The sequence below is a fragment of the Mobula hypostoma genome, chromosome 2 (assembly GCF_963921235.1).
Source record: "Mobula hypostoma chromosome 2, sMobHyp1.1, whole genome shotgun sequence".
NCBI classification, from domain to species: domain Eukaryota; kingdom Metazoa; phylum Chordata; class Chondrichthyes; order Myliobatiformes; family Myliobatidae; genus Mobula; species Mobula hypostoma.
Window position 1 is genome coordinate 193,083,529 of NC_086098.1, and position 18,203 is coordinate 193,101,731.

The 18,203-nt window shown below is 37.3% G+C and overlaps 1 protein-coding gene across 7 annotated transcripts in view; it reads left to right on the forward strand.

The window, feature by feature from the left end:
• Positions 1–18,182, forward strand: part of plagl2 (pleiomorphic adenoma gene-like 2) — a 131,052-nt gene extending 112,870 nt beyond the window's left edge. For all 7 annotated transcript variants that reach the window (XM_063041321.1, XM_063041325.1, XM_063041320.1 and 4 more), the window contains one exon: positions 13,129–18,182. In XM_063041321.1, coding sequence (XP_062897391.1) covers positions 13,129–14,386 — 1,258 coding nt within the window. In that variant the 3' untranslated portion in view covers positions 14,387–18,182. The remainder of the gene's footprint in view (positions 1–13,128) is intronic.
• The last annotated feature ends 21 nt before the right edge of the window (positions 18,183–18,203 follow it).

Sequence of the window (18,203 nt, forward strand, 5' to 3'; positions counted from 1 at the left end):
AGATCTTCATGCTTTCCATGGCTCTGTATACTCGACTGTTTCACCTTGTTATAGAACCAGCGAGGAGCTGAACATAAGGCAGTAGGAAAACTTTCAGTTCACTCAAATTTTGGCTGCAAATTATCAACTGGATCATGAGTTGTATAAATTTGCCTTCATCCTGCCCACAGCTTTAAGGAAGCAAGAAAACATAATAAACAACCAGAATTGCCAAATGCAAATTTCCTTGTAGTGGCATAGTTGAAACTTAAACCATAACCCACAGTATTTCTTCACCACTTACACATTTGACACCAGCAATAGAAAGAAGACTGCCAGTAGAAATGTCACAACCCACAAAAACAATTTGCATCATTGTGTAGTTCAATATGAACACTACTGGAGTTTGCTCATTGTTTTTTTTTGACATTTTCCACTTTGCTTGGTGAGAAAGCAAACATTTTTACAAAATTGTAAAGGTGTATATGTTAGAAATCTGAAGAGTAGTGGAATATAACCTCGCGCAGCTACCACAAAGTTCCTTATCAGCAGCTGAAGCTGTAACTGTTAGCTTGGCACATAGAATCACCTTGTTAATGAGTACAACAGTATAATAGAGAAAGGCTGTTTGGCCCCTCTATCCACAGATTTGCAGTTACAATTAAACAATCATGTACTTGAAGCCTGTGCCATTCAGACTCCTGCAAGGAGTACATAGTGTTGCTGAAAGGTTGCAAGGAAAATGTCATCTCCATATCTGCTCAACTCAGTGTTCCGACTAGTACTTTCCTGGCTCCTGCAGCAGAGAAAGCAGAACATCACATGCATAATTTGATTACTTCAGGCCCATCATCTTGTCTTCAGTTTGCAACCTCTGGTTTTGATGGTATTTGGAGCCAATCACTACAAAGCAGCAATCAAGTAAGCCAACAGTGTTGCCAAATCAAATCAGTGGACTCTGTCAGATCACACACCCCATTTCAGCAACATCTCTGTGCTGGTTGCAGAAACACAAGGAAGTAATGCAGAGAAAGTAAGTTAGAATACCAGAGAAATGAATTTTTCAGACAAATTAACGTGGTTAAAGAATAGAGTGTACAGCTAGGGCACTATATCAAGTTCCATTACAGCAGAAGAGAAGTCAAAAGCAATAAAGCAAGTTGAGCAGTAAATTTTCATACACATCTGCACACCAGTGATTCAGTACTGGAATTTGATTAAGCCAATGAAAGAAAAGCCGAGAAGTTATGAACAAGAGAAAATCTGCAGATGTTCAAAATCCATGTAACGGATAACTAAGAATTTGTTCATGATGCATACAACTCCACATTTCAGTCTCTCAAGACATATATCTTTACCATATAATGGTGCTGTAATATTCCTAAGGTCAGAAATTACATCCATGCCCCTTAATATCTTTGTATTTTACCTCCCTCACCTTCCTTTTGTCTGACATTCAACTCGGTGAAGGTGAATCTGAACTAGCAGTAGTCAGTAAAGCGCTCTGATCATAGCAGCTTTTAAAAAGGGCTTCTCTGCTTGTCTTGATATCATCATTACCTGAAACCCCAAAGATCAGTATCCTCCTTTAATTTCTTATCTACAAGCTGTTCTGTGATGACAACATCCTAAGATTATACATCTGAAAGCTAATCTGCTGACTATTTCCAACTCTACTTGTCAACTTTATCACCAAACAAAGGTCATTAGCTTTCTTGTCTGATATCCAGCCTAGGAAATTCATTGCATTTGCTTTGTTTAAATATTGGAAGGGGGGGATCATTTCCTTTGGCCCTCTTTGATTACAAAATTCATCTTGCTTACCTATTAGAAATGAACAGATTACATGGAAACTTCAAACTGTGAATTTAATAACAATTTTAAAGCAATCAAGTGGTAGAGCACTGCAACACAGAAACAGGCCCTTCAACTCATCTAGTTCGTGCCAAGCTATTCTACCTGTAACTGGACCTTAGCCATCCATACCCCCTCCTATCCATGTACTTACCAAAACTTCTCTTAAATGCTGAAATCGAACTCACATCCGCTACTTCCACTGGTGGCTCGTTCCACACTCTTACCATCCCAGAGTGAAGCATTTCACCTTTCATCATTTACCCATGATCACTAGTTCTAGTCCCACCCAACCTCAGTGGGGAAAAAAAACATGCTTTATCTATACCCCTCATAATTGTATATACCTTCTATCATTCTCCTATACTCCAGGGAATGAAGTTCTAACCTATTCAACCTTTCCCATTTAACTCATGTCCTCAAGTCCCGGCAACATCTTTGTAAATTTTCTATGGACTCTTTCAATCTAATTGATACCTTTCCTGGAGGTAGGTGACCAGAGCTGCACCCTATACTCCAAATTAGGCCTCACCAATGTTGTATACAACTTCAACATAACATCCCAACTCTTGAACTCAAGGCCAATGTGTGAAAAGCTCTTTTTGCACCCCTATCTACCTGTGATGCCATCCACAAGGAAATGTGGATCTGTATTTCTCGATCCCTTTGTTCTGCCACACTCCACAGTGCCCCACTGTTCACCATGTAAGTCCTACCCTAGTTTGTCCCTCAAAGTTCACACCTCAAACTTATCTGCATTTTTCAACCTATTTTTCCAGCTGGGCCGGTTCTCACCGCAAGCTTTCCTCGCTGTCCATTGTGCTCCCAATCTTTGTGTCCTCTGCAAATTTGCTTATCTAGTTTCCCACATTATCATCCAGATCATTGATATAGATGACCAACAACAAGGGAGCAGGCGGCATACCACTGGTCTCAGGCTTCCAGTCAGAGAGGCAACCATCTACTACCACTCTCTGGCTTCTCTCACAAAGTCAGTTTGCTATCTCATTCTGAATGCTAAGCGACTGAACCACCTTGATCAACCTCCCATTCAGGACCTTGTAGAAGACTTGTCAATGATGGAGAATTTAACAGAATTAGTCAGACTTGCTCTTTTTGATGATGGAATAATTTTTTTTGAAAATAAAACTTCGGATACCAATGGAATTTTTCAGGTCTGGCTAGAAACTGTTCTTGCCTTAGAAAATCCCAGATCTTTTGCCATTATTAGAACATGAAAGGTCTGTGAGTGTGCAGATGTTATCTGGAACTGGGTAATTAAACACTTTATTTATGAGTTACCAAGTCACTTCTGAAGTCTGAATTGTCTGACTAGCTTGACTAAGTTTCTTAAATCATTTGCAAGATGGATGGAAAAGTGCCTGCAAATATTAGCCACATAAGATTTCAAAAATATTTTGTAAGGTGAGCATAAAAGTTTGAATCCACATAACTTAGATTTGAAAATCAAGTTGGTAAGTATCAGATGGAGAGATTGGTAAAATTGGCAGATGGATGAATGATATTCCCAAATGATCTCTTTATGGGGATTCAATTTGTAAATACTTAGATTGATGACAGGTAAAGAAATAGACAGTTATACTGTAGATGTAAATTTCAGTAATTAGGACCATAATGTTCTGTAGGTGGAAATCATAAGTTACACTCTGATTATAGACAGGTTAAGCATATAGGCAAAACTATGAGAGATGGGACTTTAATGTGTGTAAATATAAAGTTCCATCAATCCAGAATCACATTGGAATATTTTGTGTTTGTTGAAAGGTCAGAAACTATGGAAGGACAAGGAGATTTGAAATCTAGTTTCACAAATTAAAATAAGACTATAAATATTGGGGCAGAAGTAGGCCATTCAGCCGTGGCTGATTTATTTTCCTCTCAACCCCATTTTCTTATTTTCTCCCCATGATCCTTGACACTCTTATTAATCAAGAATCTTTCATACTCTAAATATATCCAATGACTTGGCTTCCACAACCATCTCTGGCAATGAATTCCACAGATTCACTACCCTTCTGCCTAAGGAAACTCCTCATGAATCTCTGTTCTAAAAGGATGTCCTTGTATTCTGAGGATGTGCCCTCTGGTCCTAGACACTCCCAATATTGGAAACAGCCTCTTCCCATCCACTCTGTCTAGGCCTTTCAATATTTGGTAGCTCTCAATGAGTTGTCCCCTCATTCTTCTAAACTCCAGCCAGAACAGGCCGGGAATCATCAAACATTCCTTATACATTAGCTCTTTCCTTCCTGGGATCATTCTCATAAACCTCATTTGGGCCCTCTCCAATACCAATATATCCCTAAACATAGAAACATAGAAATCTACAGCACATTACAGGCCCTTCGGCCCACAATGTTGTACCAACCATGTAACCTACTCTAGAAACTGCCCAGAATTTTTCTACCAAATAACCCTCTATTTTTCTAAGCTCCATGTACCTAGCTAAGAGTCTCTTAAAAGATCTGCCTCTACCACCTTCGCCGGCAGCGCATTCCATGTACCCACCATTCTGTGTGGAAAAACTTAACTCTGACGTTGCCTTGTATCTACTTCCAAACACTTTGCCCCTCCTGTTAGCTATTTCAGCCCTGGGAAAAAGCCTCTGGCTATCCACACGATCAATGCCTCTCATCATCTTGTACACCTCTACCAGGTCACCTCCCATCCTCCATTGCTCCAAGGAGGAAAGGCCAAGTTCACTCAACCTGTTCTCATAAGACATGCTCTCGTATCCAGGCAACATCCTTGTAATTCCTTTCTTTGATATGGGGCCCAAAATCTGTGTGCAGTCTGACCAATGTCTTATAAATTTTTAGCATTTCACCCTTTTTATATCCTAGTCCTTATGAAATGAATGCTATATTTCATTTGCTTTTCTTGCTATTAACTCAACCCTCTGATTTCTGAATTCACTCCATTTAGAAAATAGTCTACACTTTTATTACTTCTACCAAAGGGCATGACTGTGCACTTTACTACATTGTATTCCATCACCCATTTGTCACCCATTCACCTAACCTGTCCAAGTCCCTCTGAAGAGGCCCTGCTTCCTCACACTATTTGCCTCTTGGTATTGCTGCAAACTTGACTACAAGGCTATCAATTTCATCATCCAAACGTTAACATATAATGTAAAATATAGTGGACCCAACCCTGTGGAGCTCCATGAGTCACTGGCAGCCCACCAGAAAAGGTCCCCTTTATTATCACTTTGAGTCTTCTGGCAGTCAGCTGGCCATGCTAGTACCTTTCGTGTAACACAATGGGCTCTTATTTAGCACCCTCATGTACAGCACGTTGTTAAAGGCCTTCTGAAAATCCAAGTAGACAAAAAGGTTAGGTTTATTTGTCACATGTACACCAAAACACAGTGAAATGTATAACACACATAAAATGCTGATAGAATGCAGCAGGCCAGGCAGCATCTTTCGGAAGAAGTACAGTCGATGTTTTGGGCCGAGACCCTTCGTCAGGGCACTTAATTGACTCTGCCTCCACCAGCATTTTGTGTGTGTTGTTTGAGTTTCCAGCATCTGCAGATTTTCTAGTGAAATGTGTCATTTGTTCTGGGCAAGTGTTGGATCGTTCACGGCGCCAACATAGCATGTCTGCTGTTCACTCACTCACCCTTAACTGTATGTCTGATAAATGTGGGAGGGAACCCACATGGTCATAGCGAGAACATACAAACTCTTTGCAGATAGCAGTGGAAATCAAATCCCAATCTTATAGCTGGATGCATGGCGCTAACTGCCTCACTACCTTGTCTCCCACTGACATTCACTACTTTGTCTGTCCTGTCTCTTTACTTCCTTAATGAATTCCAACAGAATTGTCAGGCAAGATTTCTCATTTAAGAAAACCATGCTGACTTTTTCCTATTTTGTTGAGTGCATCCACATACCATGAAACCTCCTCGTTAATAATGGATTCCAGCATCTTGCCAATTACTGAAGTCAGGCTAACTGGCTTATAATTTCCTGTTTTTCTTCTCTTCCCCCCCCCCCCCCACACCCCATAAAGAGTGGAGTGACATTTGAGATTTTCCAATTCTCGAGAATTATTCCTGAATCTATTCATTCTTGAAAGATCACTACTAATGTCTCCACAAACTCGTCAACTCTTTTAGACCCCTGAGCAGTATCCATATGGTGTAGGTGACTTATCTACTTTCCGAACTTTCAGCTTCTGAAGCACCTTCTCTTTTATCATAGTGACTGCATTCACTCTGACACTCTTAAATTTCTGACATGTGGCTGGTGTCTTCCACCATGAAGACTGATGCAAAATACTTATTCAGTTCACAAAGAATTTTGTGCAGGCTCCAAGAGTGTTTGCAAAGTTTAATACAGAGTTAGGTTTTGTTTTAATTGAATAACAGATCATTGGTTCTTGCCCACATGAATATTGCAGTCTCTTTTGGGTACTGAACTCCAGGAGGAAGAAGCCAAAACAGCCTGTGTCCATGCTTGCTTTGAGCGTTCCCACACGTATTTACCTGTTGCCAATTTTCTCTCATATGCCCATCACCTTCCAGTTCTTCTAACGCCCATGTAGACTACGTAGAATTTTCAGTAGTCAGTTAACCCACCAGCACAGCTTTAGGATGGAGGAAGCACATATAGCACCAGGGTGACTGGGCAACTGCATATATTCAGCACTTGAGATCAGGATCACTGAAACGTGAGGTGTTAAGTCTTAACTGCTGTGCCCAGACAACAAAACTATACACCTTCCAATAAAGTCCTCGGCTGATTTCCTCAAATTGTTGATGGTGAATGGGTATATCTAACCAGTATCTTTAATCAAGAGGAGGGACAAGCCATTTCAGTAGCTTGTGGTTCCTGTACATAGGCTGTATAGACCTGTGTTATCTAGTACAAGAATCTGAAAACGCTGTTTCACACTGCCTTGTTGAAACATGACCCTTTTCACAAAGGCTGTTTTAGATAGATTAACTATAGTTTCAGAACTAATCAGCAGTTTATTGTGTTTGGGTATGATGGCCATGGATTCAAAGGAGCCAATCACTACTACTTTCTTGTCAAGTTTTCATGCTGACCCAGACTTTTACAATGTATTTCTTTAAATCCTAACCCTTGATCTGACCTTAGTTATCGCTATTCCGATTCTGCTGTTTCCTGACTTTGTAACATTACCTACATCGACCCATGATTCATTCATTGAAATTACTTTTGGACTTGACAGTGGCATTGCTCTTATGGTCAACCTGCACACTTCAGTACTTTGGTTCATCTGAAAATTTGGTCTCCATGCCCTGTTCTATAACAAGTTTTGCACATCATCCCGGCCTTCTGCATCTCCTCGCCCTACCATTGGTAATCATTCCTCAATTATTACCCACTCTGTGAAACTACTATAAAGTCCTGATTTTATAAACCCCGTCTGCTTTTTAAGACCCAACTGTCCAAATCTTGGGTTAATATTTTTACAGATCAACATCTAGTTATGTTAGCTGATATCTCTGTTCCTCAATGGAAATGTCCAATTTACCACTGGAGAGATGAAGTCACATGCTCTGGGCTTCTGCGGAAAATACCAAATACACTATATAGCTAAATGCATAAAACTTGCTTACCAAGTAATATATATTTTATATATGTATATAATCTATCTCTCACTTCAGCATGAAAGTTGTAAATCTTTCTGACTACCATTTAAAATTCCATCAGGAATGCATGATGCATGTCATATCTTAATGCAACTTGTCAGTTTTTGAACTGTTATAGGGAACGTTCAACTTTTTGAGAGTGTTGGAATGTTGTCTTCATCTCGCAGTAAGTTGAAAGCTGCTTTCTACCTTTTGTATTGCTACTGTGTTGGCTAGGCTTCCTTCTTATTCCCCATTCCCACAACAGTTACACAAATTGGCTGAGCAATTATGAACTCCTTCATACCTTGTAGTGAAACAGAAATAATGTTATTTTTAAAGAATACATGCAAAAATCAGGAAGTATATGCATAGTCTTCCTTTCATCTTGCAATTTTACCAACAAATACATATAATTGTGGCAGTTCTTTGCAAAAACCAATTCTTTACTTACTGAAAAATTTAGTCACCTCTGGATTCTTGATTCATGACATCTGGTAACTGCCATCATGGTGGAAAACATGGCCTTGGGGCATTTATCTAGATTTGAAAGCACTACACAAGTGTGACTTTTATTGAGTGCAAAATGCTTTTACCACATGACTAGGAACAGAAGAGATACCATAAAAATATATATTTAAGGTCCTGCATTTCTCTGATGATTGGTCACACTTAAGTTACACCTGTGTATGTGAAGCAAAGCAACAGCTGCATGTCATGTATCTGAGCACACATTCTCCATCTGTGACAGTCTCCTTCAGAGTTCCTAAACACTTTGCACCTCACAGTATCTCCTGGTTTCTGTTAATTAGGCACGACCTCCTGCATTCTTTATTTATGTTTATTTTTATATTGTAGTTGTTGTTCCTCTATTCTCCACAGAACACATAAATGTTGCCTTATTTCTAGCTTTGTATTTAGTTTTCCTTGCTGCCTACCTTCCTTATTGCCACAGGTGATTTCTCCCTGCTTAATGAATGTTACTTTGTTCTTTCAGACTCTGGGAGCCTCTTCTCACTGTAATCCTTGTGATGTCAACTAGCCACCTCTACACAACCATTCTGCTCATCATTAGCCTTTACCACCACTGCATCATTTAGAACTAACACCAGGAAAGCTCTCTGGGTCCATAGGAGAGCTGTAGTTAACAGATCTACCCATTTTTTTTTCAGAAGAGATAGAAACTTCACTGGGTGAGAGGAGGGCGTAGGAAGACAGGTTGGGGATGGTTGGGGGGGTTAGTGATGGAGGAAATCAGATTGTGCTTGTGACCTCCATCCTGCAACCAAAATTCTATTTTTTTTAACCTTCCCTCTGAAAGTTGCTTCTTCTGATCTCCAACTACTATGGGAATGGACTGCAGCATTGCCAAACTGAGTTCATTGGTCTTTTACAATTCTGAAGGGCTTAGATAAGATAGGGTTAGAGAGAATGTTTCTGTTTATGGGAAGAGTCCATGACTGCAAATACAAGAGAGTATGTAGAAAATTCAGAAATGGCAATCCACTTTATTTTAAGGGTATTAATGTGGAGCTCATGGCCACAGAGTGATTGCACTGCCTTGAATAATTAGTGGCAATGTTCAAATAGGAATGAGGTGGGAAAATATATTGATTATGGTGAAGTGAGGTAAAATAGGGACATTCTGTGGAACATTAAGGCTTGTATTGAACTAATGGGTAGAAAGTTTATCTTTGTGCTGTTTTAGTTTTATTTCAATGATCTAAAAATTTCCCTTTTGATGATAGTGAACTTCCAAGAGCTGCTTATTTCATACTGCCCTGAAGAAAGCTTAGTTTATCTTCCATTGATCAATGTAATTTGGTTAAAATGCATTTAATAATGCATTATAATTCATAATAATTCTAGCTCTAGTTTTTAATTCTAGTTTTTTTAATTTTAGCTATCATTTTTCCCTTTCCATCTCCATTGTTTATCATCTTTATTTAATTTCTATATTGTTTTAAATATACTCCTTTCCATTTCATAATCCTTGCATCATTTCATAATGTGCTTTTACCTCTTAACATCTGTTCTCCACACCTTTGCTTTACACACTGCTTTTTTTTAACCCCAGAACTTCAAATTCTTTAATTGTCTGTGATAGCTTTTTGACTGACTTTCATCAGGATTTGCAGCAGACCTGGGTGGTTCTGAGTTTCTGCAGATTGATCATTGTTTTAATTACCCCCGCTGCCATTTGACTTTTTAATGATGTTGAAAGTCAGTGCTACAATGTGTAGGCAAATAGAGTTTAACAAAAAAATTCTCAGCTTATTTGTATTATACTTTGTATTTCAGCATTTTTAGGTTTTTAAATTTCTTTTACTCTTGAATGTGTAGTAAAACATATAAATTTACAAATGAAAAGACTTTGCTTTGGCTGAATTGAACATTGACGTGTTAATGGTGTTGCGCTTCCTCCGTCAAGCAACCTGTTAGTTTTAGACTGGTTATATACAGTAATTATATTTAAAGGAATGCAACAGGATTGTGTTTGGATTGCTCAATGTACGTTCTGCCCGTCAGAATTCCTCACTTCTAGAAGAAAGGAATTGCTGAAGAAATATTAGATGAAAACATTAGGAATTTGTTAAAAGTTTATTTTGAAAGACTCAGTTCAGCAATCGAAATAGTCTGTGAATTTTGCTTAACAAAATCACCTGGATACACAAGTATGATGTGAATTTTACTTCAGAACCTCAGATTGTTTTAAAAATAAAAACTGATTAGACAACAGAAACTAAATTCTGTAAAGCAAACCGTGCCCAATGCCTACCCACCTTCCATCCTGCAACTAACTACCCTAAATATTGAATGTTGTTACAGCTGATGGATCTGTTGGTATTATGGCACATCTCACCTTGCCTGCTTTATATATTTGTAACAAAATTACAATTAAATACATCCTTAATCTTTAATTAAAGCTATTCACTGTGTTCTAATCAGTTCAGTCTGCCATTAGTTTTCTGCTTGCACTGTAACAAAATCATAACCTCTTTAAAAGTAAGTTATACTTTTGTTACACAAAATATATGGTGGAAGTTTTCTCAGTTTTCTGTGTTTGAAAAATGACAGCACTCTTTCTCTTCAGCAATATAGTAACAAATGATTGCTGGCACACAATGCTTTTGATTTCAATGTGGTCTATTTTTTATTCATAGTTGATTTATGTTTTAAAAAGTTGATTTCTATCTCCTTTTTTTGCACTATTGGGTTTAGATAATGCAGTACTAAAGCAAAAATAAACCAAACTATGGTGGTTGTTTAAAGCATTTCTTTGGTATGACCAGAGCTGTCTGCTAATTGATTGTTAAGTTTGGGCTTATTTGTATTCTTCTGAATCAGATACACCAGCTAAACTCCTAGGATACCAAAGGATCATGGCACAGAAAGAAATGGCCTCTTTTTGTTACCGATAGTATTAATACCAGATGTAATTATTATGTTAAACAGTTAAGCCCTTGGTACACTGATTTGATGTTCATTTAAAGAATGTATAACTTTTTAAAGTAAGTCGATTAACATCATTATTATTGTGTGCATAGGAATATCATACAAACCTATTGCTTTCCACGTTTAAAATATCTACTTCAGAGTGGATATTTGATGTGACTACTTGATTCATAGTCTCAGTGAACTTTAAGAAGTAACTTTCCAGTAGAATGAGGAAGTTAGGCAATTCATTAAATAGAAACAGTATATCAAATCTTTCTGTGTAGAAACATTAAAAAAAATTAGGTGATGCTTTTTGGTCTTTTAAAAGATCATCTAGATAATGCAGGTGGTCAGACCTTGTTGGTTCTGCAAATTCAAATAGTATTTTGAAAACTAGGTTATTCTGTCTGTCAAAGTCCTGGTAAAAAAAATACTTCATACAGTGATTCAGGCCGTTAAGAACTTAATTACTAACTGGATGTTTTGCACATGCTAAATAGAAAAAAAATTGGAATTTCCTACCAAGAAAATTCATTCATTGTACTTTGTCAGCTGCACAAAACCATAACTCTTTAAATTTATTTCTCCTTACCTATCATTACCACAAGTTTAAAAGAATAATTTCAGCAGTCATGTCAATCATTTTCACACCAGTCTATAAACCTATCAGACACATCTTGTGAAGATGGTCATGCCCCTAGTACATCAAGCTATTACCATTGTTGCAATAATATCCAAAAATGTGAGTCAATTTAGTTCTGTTTACCTCCGTATGACTTTACAAGTTATCCTTATTTTGTAAATCTAGATGCCTAAAAAATGTTCATTGTTAATACTATTGCTTTGTTGTTAAATATCTCGTTGATACTGGTCAGAACCCATACATTGAGTTGTACAAGTTAATAGGAATACTGAACTTTGCATGTAGCCCCCCCACCCCCCCCAAGATTGCATGATGTGAATCTATGAAGCCCACAAAAAATGTCTGTTGTTTTGTACATCCAGACACCCAGGCAGTCACTTGATAATATTTGGGAATTTCTATCAATTTGTGTTTAATTTAGCATTTTTGCTTCTGAACATTTACATGGCTTTTCAAGCCTCCCACAATTCATGCATGTTAGCTGCCTTGTGAGGGTAGGAAAACATGGGATTGGATTTACTTATTTGACAACGAGCAATTAAGGTACTTAGACCATTGGGTTAAATCAGGAGTTGATCTCACTGTGATGCAGGTAATGGCACTTCAAGCTGGGTTTCTTTGGACTGGGAGGCTTATCACCTAATTATCAGTTGAAATCATTATCCGTTAACTCCTTCTGAAAGTGTGCATGTATGGACGGACATTAAGTGATAATCAGGTCTGGCTCAGTTGTAGTGCCTGGTCAGAGCAAATCTCATTTGGATAATGGGCACTAATGAAGATGATGGAGGTTATGGAATCCCCGTGTAATGTGACAATGAAGAATGAATTTGGCATTGAAAATTTGGCAAGAGAGTAAAAATCAGTGTATAATAAGACCAGGAATGTGAAGGAATTATTTACAATAGCAGACAAATCTGGTTGATATTTCAGCCTAGTTTGGAAATGCAACTTGATAACCCAAATGCTCTGAAATGTCAGATGGCTTAATCTTTTGGCTAATGTTCAGTCATCCCTTGGGTCTTAACTCTATGCACTCATATCCATTGATCTGTCTCCACTTCCTTTGCTATCTTAAATAGAGTAGGCACCCTCTGCCTCGCTCTGCATGGCTATTTTTCCTGTGTTTTCTACATTATCGTTATTTGATTGGCTAAATACTAATGTTATGATGTGTGCAATTGTTCACAACAACAAATTGTATTTTTTTTGTTAGGTTTACATAAGGATTGCATTTCTGTGCTTTATATCTCCTGGAAAAATAAAACATTGTTAACAAAACGAGATGGAAAACAGTTTTGTATAATTGAGTATTGTAATGTCCATTTTAATTTCAAAATGTTGAATAATATTTTGCATTTTCTTGTTTTAATTCTAAAAGATTTTATAACAGTATAAATCATGTCTGTATACTTGTGATTTGAAAGGATTATTTTTAAGTAATTGAACTTAAATACCAAGTCTACAGCTGTTTGTAATCAGCAGTAAATTGATCTATTCTGATCATATTACTAATTATTTTTAAATAGATTGAGAACTGCTCACAGTCCTGATTTGTATTCACTATTATTTTGTTTAGGCACATGGCCACACATTCACCACAAAAAACACACAAGTGCACCTACTGTGAAAAAATGTTCCACCGGAAAGATCATCTGAAGAACCACCTTCAGACTCATGATCCAAATAAAGAAGCCTTCAAGTGTGAAGAATGTGGCAAAAACTACAACACCAAGCTGGGCTACAAGCGTCACCTAGCACTGCACGCTGCTACCAATGGTGACCTAACCTGTAAAGTATGCCTTCAGACATTTGAGAGCACAGAGGTTTTGCTTGAACACCTGAAATCCCATTCAGGCAAGTCGTCAAGTGGAGTCAAGGAAAAAAAGCACCAGTGTGACCACTGTGACCGACGGTTCTACACTCGAAAAGATGTTCGGAGACACATGGTAGTCCACACAGGCAGGAAGGACTTTCTTTGTCAGTATTGTGCTCAGAGGTTTGGGAGGAAGGACCACCTGACAAGACACATGAAGAAGAGTCATTCGCAGGAGTTGCTGAAAATTAAGACTGAGCCATCTGATGTAATGGGTCTGATTCACTGCAGTCCACCTGTAACAGTGAAGGAGGAACTTAGTCCAATGATGTGTATGGCTTCTAAGGAGACAGTAAGTAAGCCATTTACTAGTTTGCCAATGAGCATGTACAGTTCACACATTCAAGCCATGACAAATTCAGGATCATCACATAGCCTGGTTGCTAGTTCTCTAGCTATGGGAATGGGTTGCCAGATGGAATCCCCGTCCTCAATTCATTCAGCACCTCCTCAACCCCCTTCTAAGTATCAGATTGGATCTACCTCATATGCCACTGGCTTGCCTGAGAAGCCAACAAAAATTGAAATGGAAAGTTACTTAATGGACTTGCACAGCAGTTTGCCACTTTCATCCCATGAATCTCAGCCTGCACCAACTAAAGTAGGCTTAGATTCCCAAACTGGGCCTCTGGATGACATTTCTGGTGAACATTTACTCTCCAAAGGCCCTGCTATAATTACTGACTCCCTCTGTACAGCAAACATGGATTTTTCCCATTTGCTGAGCTTTTTACCACTGAACCACCCTACGTACAATCCACCTGTTTCAGCAGGGGGGCTGGTAATGGGCTATACACAAAGTGAGCCTCAGTCTTTACTTACCTCTCTTCAGCCTCAACTGCAGGACTCCCAAGGATCTGGAAATGGCCTAAGCCTTGGGCCTCTTCATCCATTGTCTCCGGTCTTTACTACCAGTTTGAGCACAACAACATTGCCACGTTTCCACCAGGCATTCCAGTGAACTGCTGTTGGATGTATTATTTAGTAGTCTGTGCTTGGAGTGGAATCTACTGAAGCGCATAAGGCTTTCTGGAACTCGAGGGGAAGCTGAAGCTTTGATTAAGGCAATTTCCGTTATCCAATCTAATCCATAATATGGCGTTTTAAAAGTCCGTTAGCAACTTAGGCATTCATAAACATTGAGCCTTTTGCTTTGTACACTTTCAACATGGATACAAATCCACATGGGGACTGAACATATCAGAACTCAGAGAAGTGGATGAGTTTTAATGTGAAAATTACTCCCCAGCTAGCTAGATGATTCATACTTTTTTAACATTCATTGGAGATCTGTTACAAATGTAAAGTTATTCCATGAGTTAAATGTCTGAGAGAGAATTTTAGAGAAAAATTAGTGAAGGATGGGATAAATTATAAATCTAGTTATTATGGCATTATGCAAATACATTGGCTTCTGCTTTGTCAATCTGGCTTGGCCAGCTGTCCATATTAAGCTTTTTTAACAGAAATATTGTGTCCCACAGTAAGATCACTGTAAGAAGAGGTTTTTGCATGGCCAAAATGATTGTGCCCATAATGTGAATCGTTAAAATAATTAACAAACTAGACACATTTTGTACATATTAACTTGCAAATTCTCACGAAGCATAATTGACTTCTTTAACTATTCAAAAAGATAGAGCCTAGATGTGTGTAATATCTGTAGGTAATTGCTCAGCACGTTCTTGTGGCTGTCTTCATTTTAACAGTAGCATTAACCCATTTTAGGTATAATTATCAATGCAGATTAAAGTAACCATCAGAAACAGTCCCTATGGACACTAAGTTAAAAATGTTGGAAATAATAATCCTAGCCTTTTTTATATGATGATATTTGTCATTCTGGGTTTCTAAAACTTACCATTGAATCCTATTTATTTTTTATAGGAAAGCAGCGGTTTTCATATTTAAATATTTCTCATGAGGGTAAATGTCATTTATTTATATGAACACTTTAACCCATGGTTGATACATTAATAAACATCTTACTGTGTTGCATGGAGCTGTAACAAGAACTCATGCAGTAATCTGTTTTTGAGAGATTTGAACAACACCAGTAGCTCACTTACAACAAAGATAAGATGTACAACATGTTTAAAGAAATCAGTAGTTGTAAATTCTACTGCTGATTAATTTAGGGTACAGATTGAGCACCTAGGTGATCATTAGGTTGCTAAATCAAGGAACACTCTGGTGTTCACTCCAAGCACTGTAAATGCATTTCTCACTAGAGGTAACATTTGCAAGCAGTATTGAAAGGAACAGACTAAGTCAAAGTAGACCACGTGGATTGCAACAAAGGTACGCACATGTACAAAATAATCCCAGCTGTTTGATCAAATTTAGATGCAGATTTTTACACAAGTCTGGGTCTTTTTTTCTAAACTATTTTAGGTTTTTTTCTTGCCTCCAGATTTGTGGCACAATTTAAAGTATAGTATTTTAAATAAAAATTTTAATGTCATAATAGCCAGAATGTAAATGTGTGTGGTGGAGTTTTCCTTCCAACACTAATTTTACTGTTAAAGACACACTGAACACTCTCAACTCATAGCTTAACGGGGAGGTATTATGGCTTTATTATAATGCAGTTGCTTCTAATATTTTAATCATCCTGCCTTTTACACCTGAGTAATAACCCTAAATTGTTTCTGCCTATTCATTTAAAACCCAAATGTATCTTCAAAAGACATTATGATATACATCTCTGTATGATACTTATAATGCATATTTTAGAAAATTTAGCTCCAAATAGTAGTTAAACACAAGCTAATTGAATTCTTAACCATTTTCTGCGAGAAATGCATTGTTGGCTTGTAGATGTAGTAATCTTAAAAATTTATTGAATATTGCTAGACCTTTATATAGTGAATATGTACTTTGAAAATATTGTATCTTTTCTTTGTATTTAGGAACTGTGAGATCTAGAAAGGATACAGAACAGGGTGTTTGATTTAAGAATACCCTGATAATATTAAGTCAGGGTCTCAAAGATTTTTATGTTATGCTTGTGTTTTAATGTAAAGATTTTAGTTCCGTTACTATTTTGCCTCTCCTGACAGTGTTCTGACTATTCTGGCCACCTGAGGCTTTGAGCTATTTGATTCCTTATTTCACAGTTGTTTTTGAGCAGGACCTCACAAAGACACAACACACCACCTCATGCATGTTTCTTGTTATAAAACCTAGGAAAAAAACTACACCTGGCTTACAATGAATATGAAGGCTAGTTCGCAATCTATTTAGAAACAAATAGAAGTAATTTTTTTTGCTGTGCATATACAAAAGCCTAGGTCTCCATGACAAAATAAATGTTCCTCTTGTAACTCACGCATATTAGTTTTTGTATAATTAGGATTAAATAATATCACTGCCAAATTATTCTGCTGAAGAACTTTCATGGAATTCCTGTCAATTGAAATGCAGACAATTAATTACAGCAATTGTACAGTAATGTATTAGCAAATATCTGGATTTCCTAAATTCACTATTTTGAGAAATTTTAGACGTAGTATGAATGGAAAAATTGTTAATTTGTATCATGCTTTAATTTTCCCTGCAACAAAGGATAATTGTTTACATCACGAATATTTTGGAAGGAAATGTGTTGAGACAACTGTGGATAGATATGTCTTAGTTATCCTTAAGGTCAAAATCAAGTGCAGCGAAACTGATAATTGGCATCATCAATATTTTTGGATTTTCTGGACTATTTAATATTCTTATTAATAACCCAAGATATTTTTGGTTCATTCTTTTTTGATACTTCACAGTAGTTATATGTTTTCCAGTGAACCTGGTATGTTTAAAGGGAGACTGGAAAACAGGGCTGCAGGAATTTGGAACTATTGGGTACCAGATTATTGGAATTGTACTCTAGAAATTCTATTCGCCTGCACATTCAACAAGTGCTTAACTTTCAATGAACTTATTTCTTGTATTCATTGTAAGGCTCTTGTGTGGTTATTTTGCAGTTCTAGCACTTTCAGAAATCTTTATAGGAGAGTATATCTTCAGCACCATAAACTCGTAATTAATCTTTTATGAAGTGCCGTTTTTGTTAGATGTTTTAGTATTATGACAGAGCATTACAGTGTTCTTGTATTACTACCATTCAGCTGCTCATTCTTTAATGCTTGGGATGTCTGATGCATAAACCAACTTATTGTGTAAACCAGACTCACTCAGATCCTACTCTTGTTTGAACCTGGATGGTGGAGACACCAAATGTTTTAATTATTGCTGCAAGTCTACATTATTCAAAGGTTTAATCACCGTATTTGGAGTTGTACAAGTTGTATCCTCCTTTGGAATTGTTTACTAATGATTTATACATCAGATGGCCTAGAGTCAGTGTGCTTCCATAGTTGCACAATTTCTCTGTATTTTGTAAAGTTCTTTACAGTTAAGAGTATTGTCTATATTTGTACTGATATTTTAGGACTGAATGAAAGCAGATCAAGATAAAGTAATTTGCCCATTTTATATTTTTTCAAAAAATAAATGTGCCTGCTCCTAATGAAAATGAATTATCTTTGGGATTTAAGGCACAGCCATCATATTGGTATTTGCTGGATTTTTCTGCAGTGGATGACCGAAGACTGAAAATGTTTTGCTTCCTCAGAAAGCACTAATTACTGCTAAAATGATTTCCTCTCTCACTCTACCATGTGCCAAGCCTCACCTAGGACTAAAGTGAATGTGTAAAACACTTGATATGTGGAATCCACAAAGTGTCAACAGATCGCTAGTAAAAGTTGGAAAAACTGCAATCCATT